This window comes from Toxorhynchites rutilus, chromosome 3 (assembly GCF_029784135.1).
Source record: "Toxorhynchites rutilus septentrionalis strain SRP chromosome 3, ASM2978413v1, whole genome shotgun sequence".
NCBI lineage: Eukaryota > Metazoa > Arthropoda > Insecta > Diptera > Culicidae > Toxorhynchites > Toxorhynchites rutilus.
The window spans coordinates 191,874,103-191,900,349 of NC_073746.1; the positions used below are offsets into that span (position 1 = coordinate 191,874,103).

The 26,247-nt window shown below is 42.6% G+C and overlaps 3 protein-coding genes and 1 pseudogene across 4 annotated transcripts in view; 1 reads left to right on the forward strand and 3 right to left on the reverse strand.

The window, feature by feature from the left end:
• The window catches only part of LOC129777593 (adipokinetic hormone/corazonin-related peptide receptor variant I), a 70,282-nt gene extending 60,281 nt beyond the window's left edge, over positions 1-10,001 (reverse strand). The window contains exon 1 of one of the 2 annotated variants that reach the window (XM_055783962.1): positions 9,739-10,001. The gene's annotated coding sequence lies outside the window, so the exon portion shown is untranslated. Of the gene's footprint in view, positions 1-9,708 lie in introns of both variants that reach the window. The other variant, XM_055783961.1, reaches the window with a different exon arrangement.
• Positions 1,486-4,482, forward strand: LOC129777594 (replication factor C subunit 3-like; annotated as a pseudogene).
• A 7,734-nt stretch (positions 10,002-17,735) lies between the features above and the next one.
• LOC129773763 (uncharacterized) lies at positions 17,736-19,368 on the reverse strand. Its single transcript, XM_055777408.1, has 2 exons — positions 18,791-19,368; positions 17,736-18,741 (listed from the first exon to the last, which is right to left on the reverse strand). The coding sequence occupies exons 1-2, from the start codon at positions 19,366-19,368 to the stop codon at positions 17,736-17,738; spliced, it is 1,584 nt and encodes a 527-aa protein (XP_055633383.1).
• Positions 19,369-21,516: 2,148 nt separating this feature from the next.
• LOC129773764 (uncharacterized) lies at positions 21,517-22,719 on the reverse strand. The gene has a single exon (XM_055777409.1). It carries the CDS (start codon positions 22,717-22,719, stop codon positions 21,517-21,519), a length of 1,203 nt encoding a protein of 400 aa, XP_055633384.1.
• Positions 22,720-26,247: the final 3,528 nt, after the last annotated feature.

A 26,247-nucleotide genomic window follows, 5' to 3' on the forward strand; every position in this document is an offset into this window, starting at 1 on the left:
CCAACGAATTAGAGACAGACATGATAAGAAGAAATGATCCGTTGCCCGTGTGTTTGGTTTGACGCTCTAATAATGCATGAATCTGTATTATTAACACCTTTGTGCCGGGAAGCATAACATCGTTGATTTGGTTATAAATATATACTAGGTGCCAATGAATGTATGTGAAAAAATCGACCCTAAAATTTCAGAAAGTTGCCCTATACAAAATGTTCACCACCTCGAAAAAACACCCTATGCCAAATTTCAGCTCAATCGGATTTAAGGGAGGGTGGCGCAAAGCGGTCAAAGTTTGAGTTTTTTGAATATCGAACAATCACCTAAGGGGAAATCAGGGTTATCGAAAAAATTTGTTTGATTGCCAAATGTCTTAAAATGGTATGAAACGTCGAGATCTAGTGTCATCCAGAGCTGCGATTTGTCGTGAGAATCAAGTGATGGTACTCACACAAAGTTAATCAACAAATTTTGTACGACGATTATCTTTGGTGACCATCTCAAAGCTAGTTCAATAGTGTGAGAAGAGTATTATCACAACACTAACACATGGTGAGCTTCTACTTGACAGTAGAAATCCGAGCTCTTTGGTGAGTGTCCTGTTGCTGAAATGTCAGAATAGTGCGACACTCAAAAGTCTAGCTGATGGTTTGGTCAAGGCGCCTAGAAGTATATCCTAAGGTGGGCCAACTTGCTAAAACCACTCTTCAGCCATCTTGGAAGTCTACTGTGTTTTGTTTACAAACAAAACACAATACGCTAGTGCCGAAGCTCGCTCGTGATCAGTCTGTCTCTTTCATGCTACAAGCAAATAATTCCCCTTCTGCTTTCTTCCGTACTGTTTTCATATACCGCTCCCCTAACCAACTTAGTGACGAAACGGCCTCACCTAGTACCATAGACCCGTCTTGGGTTTGGTGTTTGGCGATATTCACAACATTCGCCTCTTTGTGTTCGTTCTTTACGGCCAGGGATGCCAGATGTGAATATACAGTTTCATTTTAAATACAATTTGAAGAATATTGTATTTTCAGGCATGTATTTTCTTTTCATCATCAGATGGCCTTGATGTTTTTAGTGGCACTTCGCCGACTCTACGTATTATTACACGTGTTATTTGTATTAGTACTTAGTTTGTGGAATGACACGCCTTGATTATCCCCTCTATTGCGGATCCCGATCGGGTTTGAAATTAGCAAAATGATGCATTTTGAAACCGGTTCGACTTCGATTTTTTTTTTACCAAATTTGTTTCTCAACGTTGCAACGATGCTAAATTTGTAGACACATTCGCAATTTTACTGATGTTTGATGTCCTGCCTATCCTTTTGCAGACTTATATTTTCAGTTGCAAACTGCAGGGATATGGCATTTCTACTCTTAATTTACTCTGGAGGTGATGACATTTACTTTGACAAAGGCCAACACGAAAACAACAAGTCACCAAGTATTTTTGTATACATTATACATAAAATATTTTTGTGTACAATGGCTCTCTGGGTTGACCGCTACCGACCGCGCCAGCTATCCAAACTGGACTACCACAAAACGCTAGTTACGCATCTGATCAATCTTTGCTCCCAGGGAGACTTCCCGCATGTTCTACGGCCCTTCCAGGCCAGTAACAAAACTCGCATCATGTGTCTGCTGCGGAAACTTTACCAACCGGGCGCGGAACGGCTACGCAATGAGATAATGAATTTCACAACGCCCTCGAACCGGAAGGTGGAAATCAGGCGCATCAGCAGTAATTACCACATCGAGTTGAATTCATCGGTTGCCGTGATATATAACAGGGTGGTCGTGTCGAATTTGATCAAGCAAATTGATCCCAGTGGGTAGAGGGAATATGAGTGCAAAAAACATCACACATAGTACCCAGAACAATAAATCAGTTTTGCCGATTTTATCAACTGGCAATGGTAAGACTCCTGCTAGTATATGTCCGGCCGTTGCCAGACAAGATACTACACCACTGATATGTGATTCAATTATGCAGACCTCACCTGTACCAGCGCCACCGCCAATTGTTACAACATCAGCGTCACCACTGCCTAGCAACATTTATAACCAACGTGCGGTGGCTTCAACGAGCTCGGCTGTTCCAGTATTTAACACACAACTACCCACGTCAATACGTCAGCATATCTTATCGAGCGACCACCACCCTACACCTAAATCAACGAGAACTCAAGGTAATGCTGGCACGAAAGCTGTATACGCGTTATTCCAAGGCTAATTCGGACTACATTGCAGAATTATTTCGTAAACAGTTTAGCAGCGTTTTCAGTAACGAACGAACAAACAGCCAGGACGTAGCAGCTGCATCTCGCTACGTTCCTTTCTCATCCTTCTCAAGTGGTCCGTTTACTATTACGAGAGAAATGGTTATCTCAACCGGGAGTCAACTGAAAAGTTCGAGGGGTTCCGGTCCTGATGGTATTCCGTCCTTGGTCCTGAAACGCTGCTTGCTAATTATTGTCGAAGAATTGGTTCAAAACTTCGCTCACTGCATTTCGATGGACCAGCATGGTTTCATGTCCAAGCGCTCAACGACTACCAATTTAGTACAGTTCACTTCCTACATCATCCGTGAAATTGAGCAAGGCCATCAAGTAGATGCTATATATACAGACCTCTCTGCAGCATTCGATAAAATGAATCACGACATTGCTTTGGCTAAGTATGACAGGTTAGGTGTTCAGAACGACCTGCTTGCTTGGCTTTCTTCTTATTTGACTGGTCGAAGCATGTCTGTCAAAATTGCGGACTATGTTGCTCCTTCCTTCCCCGTGACATCTGGCGTTCCTCAAGGCAGCCATCTAGGGCCATTCCTGTTTCTGCTGTATATGAATGACGTCAACTACATTCTGAAATGCCGCAAGTCGTCGTACGCCAACGACCTCAAGTTGTATCTCGTGATACGGAAACCAAGCGATGCTGTTTTTCTACAGCTGCAATTAGAAGCTTTCGCCGAGTGGTGCCAACTAAACCGCATGTCACTCAATGCATCGAAATGCTCTATAATTTCATTCGGTAGACAACGTGCATTGATTCAACACAACTATGTTCTATCGGGGATAAGCTTGAAACGGGAATCGACGGTCAAGGATCTTGGATTACTACTTGATTCCAAGCTTACATTCAAGGACCACGTCGCCTACGTGGTGTCGAAAGCTTCATCTCAACTCGGGTTCATGTTCCGCTTCGCCAAAGAATTCAAGGATATATATTGCCTTAAGGCTTTGTACTGTTCTTTGGTTCGACCAATACTGGAATATTCGGCTGTAGTGTGGTGCCCATACTACCAAAACGAGGTGAACCGCATCGAAGCAATCCAACGAAAGTTTATCCGTTTCGCTCTGAGGCATCTTCCTTGGAATGACGTCCACAACTTGCCCAGCTACAAAAGTCGTTGCATGTTAATACACTTGGAATCACTTGAGGCGAGACGTAACATCACGATGGCATGCTTCATTGGTGACCTGCTTCAAGGTAACATCGACTGTACTTCGCTGTTAAGCTGTCTTAACATAAACATCCGCCGCCGTAATTTACGCTCTCACGTTTTCTTATGCGTCCATCCCTCGCGAACAAATTATGGATTTAACGAGCCCATGCGAAGGATGTGCCGTGTCTTCAACAGATACTACGATGTGTTTGACTTTAATGTTTCACGTTGTAGAAATAAGAGTTGTTTCCGTAGAGTTTTTAATTAATATGTGTATTGTCGTAATTTTCATGTCATTGGGATAACCATTGTATCTGTTGGCAAATGAATAAATATAAATATAAATATAAATGAGACTCGTCTTGTCCGAAGTGGATTAGCTGATCAAAAATACCCAGGATGCGCTGAGAAGAACCATTGAAAAGTATTTGTCTACGTGCAGATTGATTTTGTGCGCCAATTCTACTTCGCGGGTTATTCCCGCGGTTAGGAGTCGTTGCTTGAGTAAGAGTGCCGGCTCTATCTTAGGAGGATATTCTTAAAATTTTGTATGTAAGATTGTCATTTGTTTGTTTCTTGAATGTAACAACACTATTTGCATTTCAGCACATTCCTTCGGAGCTAACGAAAAGAATTACGCTATCCTCATGCTGGAAGCTTGCAAGGTACAACTGTAACCGTTCACGGTCAACTATAAGGTGCCGTAAATCGACAGGCAAATATTCCTTCGAGAAACCGCCAATCAGATTGTCCTCGAACAAAGTCCACAGAAGCTGGAAGTGGTGACGAAACAGCTATACGAACTGCTATCCCAAGGCGTTCTATCGAATGTTATAATCTGTGGATTGGTACCGAATCTGGTTAAAAATTGCGACGAGTCTGAAGACGCAAACGTTGAATTTGCCGGGTACTATGAACACCGGATGCAGCAAGGAAGCAAACATATATTCCATCTGGACTTGTTCGTGGCGCAGTTAATGGCACGGTATAAGAAGTTTCTCAATAAAGCCTCAATGCAAGTGGATGATTTTTAAGCGATTCTTTGAGATCGCAATTTTCTTTCGTTTTATGAAAAAATAAAATTTTTGCGTTCATCACACGTTTATTAACTAAACTTCAATAGTTCTGGTAATGATTAACTCAAAATTAAAAAAAACACGCATTGTCGGTTTTCAATCGGATCGTTTTCATGATCCGCAAAATAATTATGAAATGGTAAATTTATCAATATACTTAAATACCATTTCATTCAAAAACCATTATGCTGCACCATGTTCATTTGAAAATTATATTTAATGTATCTTTTAAAATCATGACACCATAATATTTTTTATTATATATGTCTGTTCATTTTAACTACAAGAAATAAATATTCGCTCGATTAATCGAATACTGAAAGACAATTGTTCGAATGAATCGAATATTGGCCCCACGATTAATCGATAATCGAATAAACGAAAAATTTAGACATCTCTAACAACAACAACAACTTCTACATCAACAAACGAATCTAAACAACCGTCGCGATTGTCAAAAATGATTGGAACTGTCTGATCACTCACATTACTACTACCATCATACGCCACAACCACCGCTCTCGTAACGTAAAGTTGTAAACAGAGCGATCGGCAGTGAGAGACATTGGAACCAACCGTCATTTGGTTAGGTGTCAGAATCAAAATAGTGAGTATCACTACTGAATATTTGGATCTCACGTGCCGTGAGAGGAATTGAGTGACTATGGTCAGCTTTTTTGTGACATTGACGGTGATGAATTGCAGCTCTGGTGTCATCTCGAAAAAATTTTTCTTGTCAAAAATCGACATCGGCGAAAAATCGACGGAGCCACCGAACAGATGATGAAAAAGTTTTTGGTCAAAATGTACATTTTTATGCGGAATCGTCAATCGAGATCGGCCGTGTCTGAGCAACAGGAGAGGGATGACGAGATCTACTTGACGTTCGACGGCAATAACTGGCAGGAGGTGTTTCACGTTCCCGGTCCTCTGCCATGCGATGACGTCATATATATCTGCCACATCTAGTTCCCAGAGAAGGACCTTTTGTGGCTGACTATCAGCAAGAAGAGAATGTCCAAACTTGTTTTCTTTGAGGCTTGCGGTGAACGGAAAGATGTATATTACATAATGCCTACCGGAAGTTGCTGTTTCATCAAGCAGTATCACGCGAAAAACGTGACGGACCTGACATCGGCCCTTCACGTTAAGAGATTACTGGAGAGGATGTACCGGATGAAGATGAATGTTGTACCGAAGATCGCCAACCATTTCAACGTCCCCCAACTGCGACCAATAAAAATTTTTGGACGAACCTCGGACGAATCTACTCCACTAGTTTTGTGACCAAATTGGAGAACCATCTGATCACCAAGCCCACCATAGATCCGACATCAATATGTCATCGGTCATTGCAAAGGATCCGCCCAGATGCCGTAAGGCTGCCCGGTAGGATGTCGAAGCATTTTTGTAGGATTTAAGGAACATTTGTTCAATTGAATTATAATTTGTAGTTTTTTTTTCATCACCATCAGAAATATGCCCATTTTTTAAATGCATACGTAACTATGAAGTCTCGATAGAAAAAGTTAGCCAAACTGTATCACATAACTCTAGTTTCAAACAATTACATTTGGTTGATGTAGTAAAGGGTGTGTCACATCAAATTGCATCACGGAAAAAACGCTGTAGAAATTTAATTTTTAGGAATTATATCTTCAGCTTTCGCTTATAATCAGATAAGAGTGTATAGATCACGTTGGCCATGTTTCACTGTCAATTTTTCGTAAATTTGGAAAACTGTCGTCGAACGAAAAAGAGCGTCGTGAATTAATCCTGCGCACTCATTTCGAGAATCCGGAGTTGTCACATCGGGACATCGGTAAGATGCTGGGAATCGTCCAATCCACGGTCAGCAGAGTACTAAAACGATACTTCGAAAACCTAACCATCGACCGGAAGGTGAAGAACGGCAAAAATGGATGCTCCGTCAGTGAAAAAGATCACAAGCGCGTAGTTAAGCAGTTTAGACGTGATCCGAGAAGTTCGGTCCGGGATGTCGCCAATAAGCTGAATTTGTCAAGTTCATTCGTCCAGCGGACCAAGCAGCGGGAGGGCCTGCGTACATACAAGGTTCAGAAGGCTCCTAACCGCGACGAAAGGCAAAACATGGTGGGGAAGACGCGAGCCCGGAAGCTGTACACCGAAATGCTGACGAAGCCGCATTGCCTGGTAATGGACGACGAAACCTACGTCAAAGCGGACTTTCGTCAGCTGCCGGGCCTATTGTTATTCTCCGCAGAGGACAAATTCAGCGTTCCGGAGGAGATTCGCAAGCAGAAACTATCCAAGTTTGCCAAAAAGTACATGGTGTGGCAAGCGATCTGCTCTTGCGGAAAGTGGAGCGCCCCCTTCGTGATGACCGGCACGGTAAACGGGCAGGTTTATCTTAAGGAGTGCCTACAGAAGCGCTTACTACCACTATTGAAGCAGCACGAGGGCCCGACCATCTTCTGGCCGGATCTCGCTTTGTGCCACTATTCAAAGGACGTGTTGGAGTGGTACGAAGCCAACGGGGTCACCTTCGTGCCAAAGGAAATGATCCCGCCCAACGCGCCGGAGCTTCGCCCAATAGAGAAATATTGGGCGATTATGAAGCAGGCCCTCCGGAAGAACCCAAAAGTTGTCAAATCGGAGGCGGACTTCAAGAGAAAATGGACTTCTGTTCAAAAAAAAACTACAACCTGACGTTGTACAGAACCTTATGGACGGGGTAAAGAGGAAGGTGCGAGCATACGGGCTTGGGCTCGAAGTATGAATAAAAAGAAAATGCCAAAAGTTGTTTAATAGTTTTTATTTTACTGTCTAAAATTTTCAGAAGGATCGGTCTACTGGGCGAATTTCTACAGCGTTTTTTCCGTGATGCAATTTGATGTGACACACCCTTTATAAAATGGTGGTTCCTGAAATGAAACGCTGCAGAAAACGACTGTAGCAGAAACTACCTCTCAGAAAAAGTGTAGTAGGCTAGAAACATTGTGGCGCGGTATTGTATTTCAAAACAAAAATAAACCGGGCAAACGTATGCCGTCCGACGCTCGCTAAAGCTAGGACATTGCTAATGGATCGTATCCTATGTTTTAAACCAACCGAGCATTCAGTGGATCCCAGGTTTGCGGGCGAGACACCACCGCTTCCGACGGCGGGTCGGCGGTGGACTGGGATCGCGTCATCTTGGCGGATTGGCGGCCTCGATTCCTTATCCTCGCTAAATGGGGACTTCGTCCCCATTACATTGGTTTTAGAATAAATTCGGAAAAACGAAAGCGAGAAAATAATATTTCTAGTAGAATTGTGAGGCATTTATACACACGATGTTTTTCCCGCGCCACAATATTTCTAGTCTACTACACTTTTTCTAAGTGGTTGTTTCTGTTTCAGTTGTTTACTGCTGCGATTTATTCCGGTCACGTAAAATTGTTACATATTTTGCAACAAATTATATTTTTCTGACACTAACGATGAAACTTCGCCATTACTTGTGTCATTTTATTAGTATTGGAAGACGATAACGTAAAGACGCCAAGGTTCCGTCGACGCAGACGAAAAGTACAGCGATTCCAGCGTTTTTTTTCTATTGTTCATTTATTGTATAGTTACGTTCAACTTTGCCAAAACGTCAATGGCGGCGAGCAACGTGTGTACCCATTTATTAAAGTTGAGTTAGGTTTATCATCAAGTGTAATTTTTTTTTTTAAATGTTGTACCCTTTATGAATTTGTTAAGTAGAGAATCTTACTCATTCGATTCGTTCATAGTTCGCTTTCAGCACTTCTGCGTCAGAGGAATTTCTAAACTCACTCCGAAATTTCATCCCGGTTCTTTGCACGATGTTGGGAAAGGAGTATTTTTAGACCCTTAGTACCAGTTAGTGGGCCTGACTTTCATTATGTACATGCTAACGCAGAGCAGCATGTTGCGAACCGTGCCTCTATTGATGATATCATCGTAGCTCTAAAGCCAGGTTTAAACGTTGTCAGTTAATCGGTAACGAGTATACGTCAAACGATCAGAAGAACTACGAACGTACCCATACCACGAAATTTGACATTTGATTTGTATGTATGGAGCTCCTCGCCCGTTTAAAAACAAGAAAAAATGAAGGAGCTCGTTTAATCGTAACAGTCGAAAGTTGATTGTACCGCTCGGATTTTTTTAAATCATCGACATACAATATTTTCTCTGATCATAAACTATCGCACAGATCTTTCAAAAAGTCTTCTTCACGCTGTCAGAGAAACGGATCTATACGCCCTTCCCTGTTAAGGAAATATTTGTCTGGAAACTGTGTGGAGGGCAGGAATGCATGATGATCAATTTCCTTGATCCTTGATCTAATTTTTCTTGGCTATTACATGTGAGTCTTATTTTTCAAGATGATTTTTGATTACTTTTACGCACATTTCGGCTGGTATCTCAGCCACGATTTTATGAATTTTGGTATTCATCTGCTCATGGGTCTCAAACCCGTAAACATGGCATTTGCGTAGAAAAGTCCAACGGCATCAACTTGTATGTTTTGGCGACTAATGGGCATTAACAAATCTCCAAATCAGACAATAAAGCTAAATTTGCCACCTGTTAATTTGTTTAGGATCAAATTTGTGGTTCTCATGATCTATGATCACATCGAAATTAATAACCGAGTGATCGACACCCGTTTCCAATTTTATCTGGGGCATTTTTTCGTCAATGGATATTCGCAAATATGGTGAATGCATCGAAATTTCAACCAAGTCCCAGAAGAGATGTCACAATAATACAACATTGAAAAGCTTCTCTAGGAACGAAAATTCCATTTGTGAAAAAAAAACTCTTGAGCATACATCCAAATTTTGGAATCGTTCACTTGAATATTCGATATTAATTCTCACTTATTTTCGGTTCCACACATTACACTAATCCAAAATGATTCAAATGATCCAGAGCGTGAGTCTTCACGATGATGCATTACACATTACCCGGTAATTTACTATTATGTAAATTGCAAACCAAAAAACACAAAAGCTAATGTTGAAGCCTTTGTTCTCAAGACTAATTTTTTTTTGAAAATATGGTACATATGTACAGAAGCAGCACAAAGTCACTAGTAATGTAATAGATTTAACGCGGTATTTCGACATATGATCGTTATTTTTGAAAATTGCTCCGATTGCTTGATCGTTATTTCAGAAAACCACTTACAGAACATTGATACTGCATATTTGAACACACCTTTTCTTAGGGTTTATCTATACTGCAATATTGAATTATCACAAACTTTCGTAGCAAGTTCATCATTACGCACAATTTTTTTTTTATATTAGCATTCGTTCAGCGCCACTTGCCACTTTGAATGTAGTTCACTGAAATACTGCATACTGTGATTATATTATTTCACGTTTGCTGTTATCACTGTTATTAATTCAATCACATAGATTTTCGAAATGCCTCGATCCGTGTAAACCATATTCGAGACGTAAGTTGTTGATTTGATGACTGTTGGGAAATAAATAAAAATGAACGATGAGGCTGATGATGTCTTGCGCTGTTCGAAATATTGTTATAGTGTTTCTTATCACATATACCACATCGGCATTTTTTTTGTGTTCGGTTCTACCGTATTTCCTATGTAAGAATATTGATGGGAGAAAGGTGTCAACATGATCCTATGTTCTACTACAACTCTTTATGTTTGTCTTCTAATAATCATTGATCTTATAGTTGCATCGGTACTGTGCCTATATGTTACGCTTGCAAACGCCTGTATCTAAAATTCAAAAGATAGACATTTTTTTGCAATTGTAACTTTTGGTTTGACTATACAAGTAAACCCGAAGAGATTGTACAGTCATATTTTAAACACATGAAAACCGGGTGAAGCGGATTTTGAAAATCCAAATTGAAGAAATAGGTGTGGGGAAAAGTGCTTATTTTGAAGTTTCGAACTAATTCATGCAACCATAACTACTATTTCATGTACAATGTAGCCACATATGTGTTGAACAAAAGTGTGCATTGCCATTTCAAGAACAATTTTCCTTGTTCAACTTGTTAGTTCAACATCCGTTTTCCCATAATGAGAAAGTTTGTATCGATTCTTCTTTCACCTGTTTCAACCACCATGCTTATTAGCACTTCCGGGTTCAACTCAAAAGTTGGTTCAATTTCTTTTTCTTCTTCCATTTTAAGCTTTCTGCAAATTTCCATAGATTGGTATAACACTCAGAGTTCGAATGTCTTCTCGCGTCGAGATTATCAATAGGGGAGAGTGGTCTCGAAACGACCAATTAAATTGTAAAGATCATAAAGCACCTAAAATATTAGTTTTGCGGCGCCTTCAGAATTGAATTGCATGTGTCATAAAAGGCAATCGGTCGGCAAACAACGGGAGACGAGCTTATAATCAACATTTGATTGAATGAATATAAATCGGAAGAACAAGACATTGGCCTCCGACAGTCCTTTAACAGGAATTTTAAATAGAACAAATATTACAAAAAATCAACAATTTTTTCATCCGCATGCGATCTGTTCACAGTTTTTATGACCTTTTTCTTCTTACTATCGTTTTATTTCCGCTGGGTGATGTTTCGACGAGTAGAGTCTGTAGCGCACAGGCTGGCTGCTCGCTGTACGACATTCGATGAAATGGTTTCCAACTCGTTCGATGTCGCTGTGACAACATTCTTCCCCGGGCGCGGTCCCACGGCTTCCATGACCGCATAGTTACTGCTTGCATCGAGAACAGCCAGTTTCCATACAGGTCGTCGAAGAAAACCTTCCGTGGTCTGGACTGAAGCTTGGCGAACGTGTCTATCTTGCTGCTTGGATCGATTCGATTACGATACCACGTATTCAACCAATCCGCTTTCCCTCGCCCACTATCACTCGCCACTTAGACTGTTCCCGGATTAACAGAAGGTATTCCTTCAGCCAGCGTAGCCAAAATCGATTGAGCTGACGTTGGATATCTCCCCAAGACTCAGAGAAAGTTCTTCCAAAAATTTTTCATCCACGCATGGCTGCTTGACCCCGTAGGAGCTTCCAAGCAGGAAATGGTTTGAAGTGAAGAATTTTGATTCCGCAGAATCAAGAGTGTAAGTACGTGAATGGTCTAGTATTTACAATGCTCTCTGTCTCTACGATTACGGTTTGTAACTCTTCATTGTTGAGTTTCCTCATGGTGTACGCATCCCCAATCGCAACTTTTACCAAGTGGACTAACCGCTCCCACACACCTCTCGTGTGCGGAGCACTTGATGGAATAAAGTTCCACTTCGTGATGACACTGGTGAACGTGGATGTCAACCCTTCGTTGATCTGTTCACGGAGCAGACGTTCAGCGTTTCACTTTCGAACGACCTGGTTTAACCAGTAATGGCCCGCAGTAATCCACTCCGACGAAGCTAAACGGACGAAAATGTACGGCTAACCGTGCAGTTGGCGAAGGTGTCATCGGAGGAACGGTTGGACGTGCCTTACGAACCTTGCAGAATTGGCAATTTCGTTCGATCACCTTCACTACGGATCGAAGTTTTGGTATGATGAACTTTTGGCGAACTTCATCGGAGTTCCATTCACCTCGGTATAAAGCTGTTTGTCGCTAGCCATGCAGTCTGCGTAAGATTCGCAAGTCGCCTTCTACTTGGTCGAGCCACCTTACCCGCTGCGCATCCTTACCGGCATCTCTTCGTTCCTGTCGAGTTGTTGTCGAGGATTATTCCTACTGAGCTGTCGTCCGACATTCTTACGACGTGCACAGCCCACCGCAGCCGGCTGATTTTCGTGGTATGAACGATGGGTGGTTCTCCTTGAAAATGGTGCAACTCATGGTTTGTTCATCTTCTCCACGTTCCGTCATCCATCTGCACTCCACAGCAGATGGTGTACAACACCTTCCGTGCGAACACACTAACATTTTATAGATGGTTGACTTTGTGATGCGGCGAATTTTTTTCGACCGTAGTATTTTCCGTAGCCCCAAGTAAGCACGATTTCATACCAAAATGCGTCCTTGTATCTTTCTGCTGGTGTCATTATCGGCGGTCGCAAATGAGTCTAAGTACATGAACTCGTCTACCACTTCAATTTCGTCACCATCAATCTGAGTTCTTGATGAGAAGCTAACACTTGTCTCCTCGGAGCCTCTTTCTTTCGTTATCGACGATGACAAGTCCAACCCTACTGGGGTCAATCTTCAGTATCCGTCATCATCTCAAAGTTTCGTGTCACAATGTCCATGTCGTCTGCGAAGCCCTTAAAGCTGGACTGACTTTCGGTAAATCGTACCACTCGTGTCTATCCCCGCTCTTCTGTTCACACCTTCTAAAGCGACATTAAACAGCAAGTAGGGAAGCCCATTACCTTACCGTAGCCCGAGATTCGAAGGGAACCGAGAGAATCCTTAATACTTTAACCACATACATTAATCATATCAGTTTATCCGGAAAACCGTGTTCGTGCATAATTTGCCATAGCTTGTGCCGATCGATTATATCATAAACTTATTTGGAGTCGATGAAAAGGTGATGTGTGGGTACGTTTAACTCGCGACATTTCTGCAGAACCTGTCATATCGCGAAAATCTGGTCCGTGGAGGCTCAAGCACCCATAAATCCCGCTTGATATTGCCCCACGAACTAACTACAAACGGTGATACGCGGCGGTGTAGTATATGAGAGAATACCTTGTAGGCGGCGCTTAACATTGGCACGTTGGACACACAATCCCTTCCATTCACTCCTCTGGTAAACGCTCATCCACCCAAATATTGACGATTGCTCAGTACAGTGCCCTACTAGTGTTTCACCACCGTATTTTAGTAGTTCGTTCAATAAATTGTCGATACCAGCGGCTTTATTGTCTTCAACCGTCCAATTTCATCCTCTACTTCTTGGAGATCAGGGGCCGGAAAACGGTCATCGACTGCACCTGCTCCTAGATCTATCGTCGTACAGATTCTCGTAAAATTTCCATGCGTCGTTTGCGTAGTACAGATGTTCTATCACTTCGCGTTTCCTGTCTTCCTGCTGGCGCTTTTTCGTGCAGAAGATCGAATTTTGTCTGTTAATCGCCTATCTGTATCGTTTTACGTTAGCTATAGTACGGTGCTGCAGCATTTTCCCTCTCGCTGCATTCTTCTCCTCAACTAATTGCTTGTCAAAACAGTCATTCCTTCGGATCAGGAATGACTAGGAATGACGTATCTAGCGCCGCCATAGCAATGCTACCTATGGCTGTACAAATATCCCTCTAGCTATCTTCAAGAGTAGCTGCGCCTAGCTGCTCTTCCATTGGTAGCGCTGCCTTCAGCCGCTGCAAGTATTCCATAGCAACAGCAGTCTCCCATAGTTGCTCAGTGTTGGGTCGTGGCGTTCGACTTCATCTCATGTTATACACTGTTGAGATTTTTGAGCTCATGTACACTGCAACTAGGTAGTGGTCCGACTCTATATTCGCACTGCGATACGTATGATCATTGATGATGTCGGAGAAAAATTTTTCGTCGATTAGTACGAGGTCGATTTGATTTTCTGTGAATTGGCAAGGTGATCTCCAAGTGACTTTATGGATATCCTTGCAAGGGAAGAAACTACTTCGGACTACCATATCACGAGAGGTTGCAAAGTTTACACATCGTTGGCCGTTATCATTTGATACGGCATGCAGGTTATTCGTATCAATCTTCGGTCTATTGTCTCTCGCCCTACTTGAACATTCATGTCTTCGATGACGATTTTCACGTCCCTTTGTGGGAGCTGCCCACGCTTGCTCCAGCTGCACGTAGAACGTTATTTTTTTCATCGTCGGGTCTGGCAATGGCTAACAATGCACGTTGATGGTACTGAAGTTAAAGAAACGGGCATTAATCATCAGTCTACATATCCTTGCGTTGATCGGCAGCCAGCTGATTACACGTTGGCGCTTTCTACCCAGCACTGCAAACCAGTGCCAAGTTCGTTATTGTACCACAATTTTGGTAGAAGGTAACGGCACAATGCCCGTTTTTCCGTACCCTCTGCCTTGCCCAGCAAAAACATCCTGCGAAACAGAGCGATTTACAGTTCTATGTTCCAAGTTCCCAATCGTAGTCCTTATTTCGTCGCCTGGAACTTTTCTGATTGTTCTGATCCGTATTTGCTTCTGTGTTATTAGTAACTTTTTGTTTTTGTAGGGTGGCTTGCTGGGCCTGCCCGCAACTCATCGGAGGGCCATCGTGCACAACACTTTAGAGTCCTTCGCTGACACGAGGACAGTGATCGACCGTCGCTAGGCTAGAGTATAGATGCCGTTTTGAGCCGCTCCTATCATGGAGGACGGACACTCGTAAGCTCAAGTTGACAGCATACGATCATGATCCCACCTGGATTGGTTACCCGATCCTTATCACAATTACTCGTACCTCAGCTGGAACCGCGGAGAGGTAGGGATAGGAGTTACTGGACAAGAAGCTAAGGACCACGGTTGGGGTCTATTTTAGGCCTGCAGATATGCGAAGTACCGATGATACGCTTAGTCCAGTCGTTTACCAGCAACTTTTCTACCGCATCAGTACCAATTCGTCCAAGATCAGTATTAGTTGGTATATAGCACTGGATTTCTCTATTGGAACGAGCTCATCCTCTGTCAGTACTTGATGATTTAGCAATGTAGTACTTTCATCCGGAAAGGCCTCTAGTTGAATTTGTTTCAAAATTTCAGTTTCGGCAGCCTCCAGCTCCGATTGAGTTAGTAGTCCAGTCGATGGACTCCTTTCACCTTTATTTCTGGTGTTGATTCTGATGATTCGTAGCACGTATACTAAACTACGTTCTAGCTTCTTCTATTCAGAGAACCGTTTATACTTAATCATTGGCTCCCATGTCAAATGGTGAAGAACTGTGCTTCTTCGTAGGTGTCAATTACTCGATCGATTGAACTTGACCATTCTGGATACCACAGGAACTCTGGTCCGTGAAATCACATGCTACCTTCACTGAAGTAGGGTCCACACCTTCACCTTGTTGCTTCGTCTGCCGGATTGGACTCTGACGGCACCCACTTTCTCTCATTGGCAACCGTTATCTCGAGGATTCCACCGACTCGGTTGGCCACGAATGGTCTACAGAGTGTTCAATAAGTTTTGATACTACTTTTCATCGTTGTGTGGGTGCACATCATGTACGTTCTGTGTATTGGTGGCAGCTTTAGCCTCATGTATAGGCTAACCGACGCGCACGTTATTGACTTGCTGTTATCGTTGTTTGTTTATCGCGCACTATGCAGAAGTACTGCGAAAAGTATTCGTGGTAGTAAAGTTGTTCGCGAGAGATGAGTTACCCGGCGACATATTCCGGTGGTTGGAATCCCAGAGGATGAAGCGGAATTTCATCTATACCATTATCCGTCGGAACCGGGAGACGGGCACGGTCAATGAGAGATGAGTTACCCGGCGACATATTCCGGTGGTTGGAATCCCAGAGGATGAAGCGGAATTTCATCTATACCATTATCCGTCGGAACCGGGAGACGGGCACGGTCAAGGACTGTGCGAGATCCGGTTGGCCGCGTTCGGCGAGGACACCAGCAGCCATCATGGTGGAGATGGAGAATTGATTTGATGAAGTTAATCGGAAATACTTCTACGCCCAAAATTTCATCATTGAAAAATTCATACAAAAGCATCTGTTTTGAGTTTTTTTTTGTTTTGCATAAGGGAAGACTGCTGATTTTAGTAAGATTCTTTATAAACTAGAGAGTAACGGTTGAGTTTTCATGAAGTGTTTTTCCCAATATTTGAACAACGCTCCAACCATGTCAAGTAGTTCACGTTTTGTTCAGAAAGTAGAATGAAAAGCCGTATTCATCAGGGTTTATAGACACCTCTTTAAACTTGTATGTTTTTTTTCCAAAATATATATTTTTATCACTGCGAAAATAAATTGTCTACCTTCAATTTGTTCTTTTTCTTTCTGGTCTCTTTCTGGTTTTAGTCCGCACACTCTGTATGACAGTAAGTCGGAACTGTCACAGTGCACGGAATATCCGAAAGGGTTCGCTTCGTGTGTTGTTGTCAACGGGCAAGGTTGTATTATAAAGGTGTGCGAACTGGCCTAATGAGGTAGGCCAACACTCCCTCCAAGGTACACCAACTTCAATGTTGGCTTACGATTCGACGCGCTGAATATCTAATACCGCCAATTTGGCAGCTGGACGTTCGTATACTCCATTGACTGTCTGCACGGTTGCAGATCGAACCTGTCCGTCTCGTCCAGGAATCGTATTGATGACTCTTCCTTTCGGCCAACAGCTCCGAGGCATCTTGGAGTCCACGATGATTACAATATCCCCAGTAGCGATGGGCTTCACAGAGTGAAACCATTTGGATCGATGAGTGACTTCAGGAAGATAATCGGTAAGCCACCGCTTCCAAAACAGATTCGCCAGGATTTGCGAAGTGCACCAATTCTGCTTCAAGGCTAGAACGCAGTCGTTGTTAGTGATGAGCGGCTTGCTTCCGTTGGATGAACCAAGTAGGAAATGATTCGGTGTGAGAGCAGGAGCGGAGTCATCGTCTGTCGGCACGTGCGTAAGTGGCCGGGAATTGACCACGTTCTCAATTTCGATCAGGACGTTCCGGAGCACTTCGTCAGATGGTTTCTTAGCTGTGCAGACTGTCATCAGGTTGTTCTTAACTGTGCGAATCAGTCGCTCCCAGCTTCCGCCCATGTGTGGTGCAAGTGGTGGATTGAACACCCATTCTGTCTCGGAACTAGTAAACTCCTGATCCATGATCTCGTCGTGGTCAATTACTTTCTCGATTTTCTTCAGTTCGCGCTCCACTCCGACGAAATTAGTCCCACGGTCGCTATAGAATTTACGAGGTTGCCCACGCCTAGCAACAAAATTTCTGATGGCCATGATGCAAGAACTAGTGGTCAGGGAGTGGACCACTTCAATATGTATCGCTCGAACGGTCAAACAAGTGGCTAGCACACCCCAGCGCTTCTCGACTCTCCTTCCGACGACGGCTTCAATTGGACCGAAGTAATCTATTGTGTGAAAGGTCGTGAGAATGCTGCAAGTCGACCAGGTGGTAGATCGGCCATAAGTGGAAGCTTTGGTGCTGCATGCTCGACCTTGCATCTTTGGCAAGCTTTGCGTACTTGATTGTAAGACGAGCGTATGCGACTGATTTGATATTTTTGCCGCAGTTCGTTTATGACCGTTTCGTGGTTTTGGTGGTGATATTAATGATGGTAATGTGTTATTATTAGGGTTGTGATGTGGTGCGTACGTGGTAAGATGATGGGTTTCTTCGCGTCTTCAGTTGCATATTGGCAAGCTGCAATACGGGTTCTCATTCGCATAATACCACGTTCGTCCAAACGCGGAGTCAGTTTGTATAGTGAACTGCATCTCGGAGGAGTCACTGCTATGTTTTCTTCGTTCGTTTTAGTATTTAGGATGGAGAATTCTTCGGGATATCTTTCTTGCTGAGCCAAGCGGATCAAGTATGCTTCAGCAGCGCTGAGCTCACTTTCGACAAGGGGTCCGGTGATAGTTGATTGTCTTCGTAACTTGGATTGGCAGTTTGCTGTGAATCGCAGTACACGTGCAACTACATTCCTCAGTCGTTCCCAGTTAGAGAAGTCCGTGACGCGAACAACTGATTCTGATACAACGTGGTGGACTGCAAGATTTTCTACGATTTCGACGTCTGTGGATTCATTCCGTATTACTGACTTCGGCCATTCGTCTTCGGTTGTCCATAGGAAGTCTGGGCCGTTGAACCATCTGCTCTGAGGGGAGAGATCTGGCTGTGTGTCCCATTTTGTGCCATCATCAGCAACGTTCTGCTTGCTTGGTATGTATCGCCAATCATGTGCTTCTGTAACTTCTAAGATCTCCGTGACTCTAAATCCGACGAACTGAGTGTACCGTCGATGATCAGAGTTGATCCAACACAAAACATCTCTCGAGTCCGACCAGTACAACTTTTTTGTGATTCTTATACTCAGCGTATCGTCGACCATACGAGCGAGCCGTGTTCCTATTAACGCTGCTTGCAACTCCAGTCGAGAGATTGAAGTGAGTTTCAATTGTGCTACTCTAGTTATAGAGGTGAACAGTGAACAGTGGATTCCTCCCTTTGTGGCAATGCGAAGAAAACATACAGCTGCCATTCCATTTTTTCCAGCATCTACGAATGTGTACAATTGTACTTCGTCGGCTTCTGTTAATGAATATTTGACACTGTAGCAACGGGCAATTTGAATTGGGCAATACTTTTAGCCATGTCAACCACTTGATGAATGCATTATTATCTATTTCTTCGTCCCAACCAATGCCAGATCGCCAGATATCCTGCAACAAGGTCTTCAAATAGGCCAGAAAATGTGCAATCAGTCCAAGTGGGTCGAAAATAGTCATCAACACTCGTAGTACCTCACGCTTGGTAGGGTGTCGTTGTTCTTTCGGCAGATCTCCATCGTAACGAGTCCATCCAAACTTATAGGTGAAGACATCGAACATTGTGTTCCACCACATGCCTAGTACCTTTTCTGTGGACAGCTCTGAAGATAAATCGAGACTTTTCTCTTTCGTGTCAACTTCTTGTAGAGCCGATGTTACTCGTCTAGAATTACTGATCCAGTTCCGAATTTCGAATCCACCTTGTGCATGAACAAACTTAACGTCTTCCGCAATCTGTATGGCTTCACCCTCGGAGGCTACACTGATCAACATATCATCGACATAGTGTGACTTCGTAATAGCTTCGTATGCCGCTGGGTACTCATTCTTAAACCGCTCCGCGTTGATGTTCTTTACGTATTGAGCGCTACTCGGAGAACAGCACGCCCCAAAGGTCATGACTTTCATTGCGTACACTACGAGCTCCCCTTTCTTGTCAGTCCAAAAGAATCGTTGATATTTTTGATTTTCTTTGCGGATAAGCACTTGGTGAAACATCTCACGAATGACTCCAGTTACCGCAACAAGGTGCATGCGAAAACGGAGTAGAATTTCTACAAGAGAAGAGAGCAAATCTGGTCCCTTCAGTAGAAAAGAATTCAGTGATTTACCGTGAACTTTGGCAGCAGCGTCCCACTCTATCCTGACCTTTCCTGATTTATTCGGATTCGTTACTGGAAATATCGGAAGATACCATATTTTACCGGATTTTTGCTCGTCTCCGTCTTCAGAAACCTGGCGAATGTATCCTTTCTCATGTAATCTGCTATCTGCTGGTGCAATACTTCTGCGAGCTGTTGGTCCTAAGCCATTCGTTTTTCCAATGATAAATGACGACGTAATGCCATGTCTCGACTATCAGGAAGACGGATATCGTCGTATCGAAAAAGTAACGCTGTTTCAAAACGTTCACCGTTAAAACGTGTATGATGCTCCAAAAGTGACCGGGCTCGCTCATCTTCAGAAGATTGAAGCACCTTAGTTGGTCTCACAACTCCAAGACTGTCAAGGGAAAAATATTCCTTCACGGTTTTATGAAGATCTTCGTCGTGGGGATCACTGCACGAACGTACGTGGAAGGTGTAGTGGAACATATTTGGTGTCTCTTCAGTACATAATCCACCGCAAACAGTCCAACCTAATCTTGTCTTCATCGCGATCGGTAGACCCAATTTTCCTTCACGGCTCTTCAATGTTAGTCCTAGCTGGGCATGCTTCATTTCTATTAGAATGCGTGGACGAGCGTCTTGATATGAGTCGATTGGCAATCCCTTGAGGTAAGGATAAAGGTGTACTAGCTCTTCAAGATGTAAAGTTTGGCGTGGCAGCATTAGCTGATTAACTGTTCGCACATCCTCTAAAGGAAACTTCTTAGCTTCGTGGTGTCTTGCAGAAACATGAAGCTTGACAATACAGGAACTCCTTTCATGGCGTTGAGTACCTCCAGTCCAACACAGACAGAGTGAACTTGAGATTCCATTTAGTTTTAGCTCGTCAGCAAGTTCTTGGTCGAGCAGCGTCAACGCAGATCCTTCGTCTAAAAACGCATATGTGTGTATCTCCTTTTCAGAACTTGACAGCACTACCGGAAGGTATCGAAACAACACAGAGCTTGATGTCGTTTGATGTGTGTTGCAATCGTGTCCGGAAGTACCAGCTTGGGCCGATTCATGGTTTACACTCGGAGTTTGGGCCTTCTCTTTTTGGTCGTTGTGTAGCAGCTCATGATGTCTGTATGTGCATCCGTCTTTGCCACACGGATTGGCCTTGCAGTGTCCTTTATGATGGCGAAGGCAATTCCGACAAAGTCCGCACTCTCTGACAACCGCCCATCTGGAATCTCTGGTGAACTCAAGAAATCTTTTGCACTTGTCCACAGATTTGCAGTTTCCTTCACATACTGCGCATCTTTCATAAGCGGGTACTAAGGTTGAATGTGCTTCCGCTTTGAGGATCGTATGAGGTTCCGTGTTATTCGGAACGTTCGTATCAGAATGCGCGTTGAGGTAACCGTCTCCTGTTTTGCTTCGTCGAGTAACGTTGCGACCTTGTTTTGCCTCAAACGATACAGCAGGAAATGTTACCAAGCTGGCCGCTTCCGCTAGATTATACACCCATTCACTGAACGTCGCCAGGTTGACTGTTGAAAACGTCTTTCGATGTTGTGCCCAATTGAGCTTGATTGACGGTGGCAGTTTGCTGACGAGATGATGTAACAACGCGACGTTATACATATACTCCTCCATGCCGCATGATTCAACGGTAGCACAAAAGTTCTGCACGCTTACCGCAAAATCCACAAGCGTTTCCAGTCGGTCTTCTCGAATCGCCGGCAACGAACTTATCTTGTCAATCAGAGAATGAACAATGACTTCCGGTTGACCAAATAACATCCTCAAAGTGCCCATAACTCCTTGAACGTTCCCGGGGTGCATCAGCCTGCACTTGACTGCCTCGTATACTTTCCCCTTCACATCTTTGCAGCCGGACCATATTCTCCTCTTCCGTGAATCCACACATAGCTGTTGTGCTATTGAACATGGATAAGAAGATCGGTCATTCTACCGGGTTTCCGAAAAACGTGGGTAAGTCTTTCGAAACTGCTTGCCGTGCTGCAATCTGAGAGTTTGAAAGCTGGAACTGGTTGTAGGCATATGGTACACCCATAGTTGATCTGCTCGGACGACTTATTTGTGATGATGGAGGCAGAGTATTCGGGTTGAAGCGAACTGACTGCCCACGCACTGGATCAGGAAGAAAGTTCGTTTGTGACGCAATAATCTGTCTGGAAGGCAAAATGTTATTAGATTTCATTTGATTTGCTATTTGTTGTTCACACAGGATTTCTTCTTGATCCAGTTGTTCATCACTCTGCTGCATCAGTCGTTTTTGCTGCTGAAATTGTTCCTGTTGCATCTGTTCTTGAGGTTTTCCTTTTTGCGAGGATTGTTGAACAGTTAAATGCATATCGGTTTTAAACTGCGTATGGCTGGCAGTTACGACCCATTCTTCTATTCGACTTCGAGAAATTACGGAACCGGAACTCCGGATGGATCCCTCGTCACTTGCCAAGTTTTCCAAAATTTCGTACTTCTTGGCAATGAACTCTTTTTGTTTTTCCGCAGCTACTCGTCGACGTTCTGCTTCTTCATGCTGTTGACGCTCCTCAAAATCCTTTTCTTCCTGCAGTCTCATTAATTGCAGTTTGGCACGATTACGAGCGGATATCTGTGATGACGAACAAGAAACTTCTGAAAGGGCCTGATCAAGTTTGACCATAGAAGTTCCTTTTATTGACGACACAGAGACTTTCTGCTTTCTTTGGTCATTGCATGAACTCGACTGAAGAGTATGTTCTGCATTCCTCAATAGCACTGAATCAGACTGCTTCTGCGACGATGATTCACGAGACGAACGAACCGTTGTTGTTGCTGTGGTTTCCTGAACTGTTGAAGTACGTTTCGATTCCTGCTTCTTCTTGGCAGTGATTGGTGTTGATTGGTTCATCGGTGTTGACGTAGTTCGCTGGATCCATGTTGCGGGTTTGCAGTTGGTACAGCTCCAGCTCTGGTTGACAACTTCATCTGATACTCCAACACAATCGTAGTGGTACCATCCGTCGCACTGATCGCATTGTACCATATCATCAGTATCAGGTCCGTCACAGGTTCCACAGGAATATCCATCGGCGATTTTCTTCGACGTTTCATTTGCTGGTGCACTCTCGCTACCATCGGACTTCGTACCACGATTCGGCATGTTGACGAATTGATCGATTTCGTTGTTGTAAACGAAAATTATATAGTGTTGAAATTAATTCAACGGGTTTCCAAAATTATTATTCTCCGGCACGGAAATGAATAAAAACACTGTGATCCGATTTGTCGGTGCAATTGGAGAATACAATTTTCCTGTTAAAATAGAGTTTTAGTTACGCATTAGTGACATTGTTTTTTCATCTGATGATTCTTCATTTTTCTCATAGTTGACTGTTTCCTATGCATCTAAGCTACTCACGTTTAGTTTCGTTTAACTGATTTCAGGATGTTGTTGTTGTTCTGCCTAATACCAAATCCGTAGTGGTAACCCTAAATAAGTGTTGTAACTTAGTACACATAAGTATGTTTTATAATGTATTTCTCACCGATCATAAAATTGATTCGAATCTATGTGTTCACACTAAATAAATCTAGAAATTTGATTTTAACACACACTGCAAACATAAAATTTCTACCTTCAATTTGTTCTTTTTCTTTCTGGTCTCTTTCCGGTTTTCTTCCGCTCACTCTGTATGACAGTAAGTCGGAACTGTCACAGTGCACGGAATATCCGAAAGGGTGCGCTTCGTGTGTTGTTGTCAACGGGCAAGGTTGTATTATAAAGGTGTGCGCGTTGGCCTAATGAGGTAGGCCAACATATGTATAACAGTCCTTTGCTGAGTTAAATTATTGGAATTGTTGATTCGTTTTTCGCAGTTTCAACTCATCACGTACTACTAGAAATAGATCTTGCGCAAAACTTTTTGCAAACCAGAAGATTGTTTCAAGATAACGTTGTGACTGGACTCTATGATCTGGTAATTTTCCTTGTTGCTAAAATGAACAGTCTAAACTGACCATTGATGGGAATGGTGGATCTTTCGACAGAAGGAGACGTGGAGAGGATTGAATGCCTCCTTTGTGCTTGATGGTATGCATTCCGGTGAGTTAGTTGACTCAGGCAGTTGGTTGAGTGAAGAGGATTTTGGTTGCAATGCTGAATAATGCACCATTTTGTTTCGTCGTTCGTTTATAAACCAGGCATTCACTGCTCCAGGCATAGTGGTCAATTTCAATATTCAGCTTACGCTCAACTCGCAGTTTCGCACAGTTTGTACATTTTTCTATGCGGGATTTGCATACTTTAATCGAATGGTTATCACTGCAAATAGGGCAGATGACTTTTTCTACTTTACAGTCGACTATTTTATGATTGAACCCGCAGCATTTGTAACACCTTATGAGCTGCAACCCATCAACCACTCGGCATCGATTCAACCCGCAGTTCAGTTTCCCAAGTGGCATCACATTGAAAAATGTCTCGGGGTCCAACTCGACTATTGCACTGTAGTTGTCGTATCTCCACTTCAGATTGCAGTAAATTTTGCACAATTTCAAATGTTTCAATGTTGCAAAAACATCGTTTTGGTTAATCAATTTACACTTTAGTTCGCTTTCGTCGTATTCGTCGCTCATTCCTATTATTTTAATGTTTGGTTTCATGTTCTCGCGCACTTTTAACTCAAATCGACCTTCCAGTTGTTTGTCAACTGTCTCTTCAAGATTGCTTGATTGACGCATCATCCTTTGGAGCTACTATGATCGACCCATATTTACTACTTGTCACCCCCCTAACGTTCAAATTTTTGCCATCAATTTTATTTCGCAACTCGACTCTAATATCATCAACATGCACACTTTCCTTTGGCTTTATGACGGCGATTGGATTCGGCTTCAAATGCTGTTTCTTTTTCAGTTCAGTTCTTTTTACTATCATGTCATTTTTTACTACATTAGCAAAGCTAGCTGTTTTCGGGGTTTCATTCGATGCTGACGTCTTTAATAGCTTCGTATCTGTAGTATTTTCCATTCGTCTTTTTCTTGCAATGGATCGTGTAACAACATTACACGCAAAATTCTCCTTGTCCTCAGCGTCGGAAATAGATCGCAAATTTATTCGCAATAATTCATCTCTCATGATTTTTATGACATTTATTATGACGAAGTTTTTGACAAAGTCTAGCATACACATAAAATCTTCCAATTTATGACCGACTTTATTCAACAATTTGTCGCTGTGGCTATCGTCATATTCGCTCAAGTCGCAAACAAACAGTGCATTGGGGAGCTTCTTCAATAAATCTATTTCATCCACTGTCGCTCCTGGCAAGCAGGTCATGTGAATAGAGAGCTTACATTTTCCAAAACACTCTACACTTGCATCATGCTCGGCTATTGACGAATTTACGCAAAGCTGAATCAGCTCATGCGACACCAACATTAGAGCTCAGAGCCACAAAAGTTATGATGTTTGTTTATTCTACGCACTTAAAAGCAAGATTCTGTCGTGATTATTCATTTTATTTCTATTGAGAATCATTTTAGCTATTAAATGTCATCAGTAAATGGTAAGACAATTATATTTTTGTCTATTTGCAATGATATTAATACCCGATTAGACCAAAGTACAGATGGATATAACTTAACACAAATTTAGACAGGATTTCACACACAATTATGTATTCTTGGACACAGGACACAGTGTACTGTAATCATCGCTATTGCACAATCGTACTAATTCCGCTTCATATATTTAAGATTTTGCGAACTCAATATATTCTGCTTTGAGGGAATATCCGTCGATCTCTAGATTATTCAACACATCAGCTAACGATTCCCATGTATACTTGAAATATTTCGTTTCTAGTTGAGATCCCTCATGATCATGAGGAAGTATTGAACCTACTAACTCCCGGGGAAGAGGAGCCATCCAACGTTCAACGATTGAAATCCCTGCATCCTAGAGCATTTGTAATAACGCGTATTGGATCAAGATTCAATTCAAAACTTTATTTAATATGCTTCGGATGTTCCGATTTGGGTCAAATATGCATCGTTTTGTTGTAAAATTTGTTGCTATGGTAGCTTCATAATGCCTATCTCATAGTCTTGGTCCTTCTTGGCGAAAAACTCTAGCAATCGATTTGTACTGTCTTCTCTCGATCCCAATTTATTATCATAAAGAAAGTTTTACAATGCGAGTAAAATGCGAGTTTTACAACTTGCTAAAACCACTCTTCAGCCATCTTGGAAGTCTACTGTGTTTTGTTTGTAAACAAAACACAATACGCTTGTGCCCAAGCTCGCTCGTGATCAGTCTGTCTCTTTCACACTTCAAGGAAAAAATTCCCTTTCTGCTTTCTTCCGTACTGTTTTCATATACCGCTCCCCTAACCATCTTAGTGACGAAACGGCCTCACCTAGTACCATAGACCCGTCTTGATTCAAACATTCCAATCAAGCTCTCCGAATCTCTGGGAAGTTACTATAGACATGCGTTGTCCTAATGATGTTCCACACCTCATCTATTGGCCAATCCTGATTGTTTTTGGTCAATAATTACCTTCGAACGGGTCAGTTGTTGACAGTAGAGACAAACAAAAAAAAAATTAAAACATTTATAAAATAAAATAAATAAACAAAAAAATAAATTGCACGTATTTTTCAGTTCCAGTATCAAACACCATTC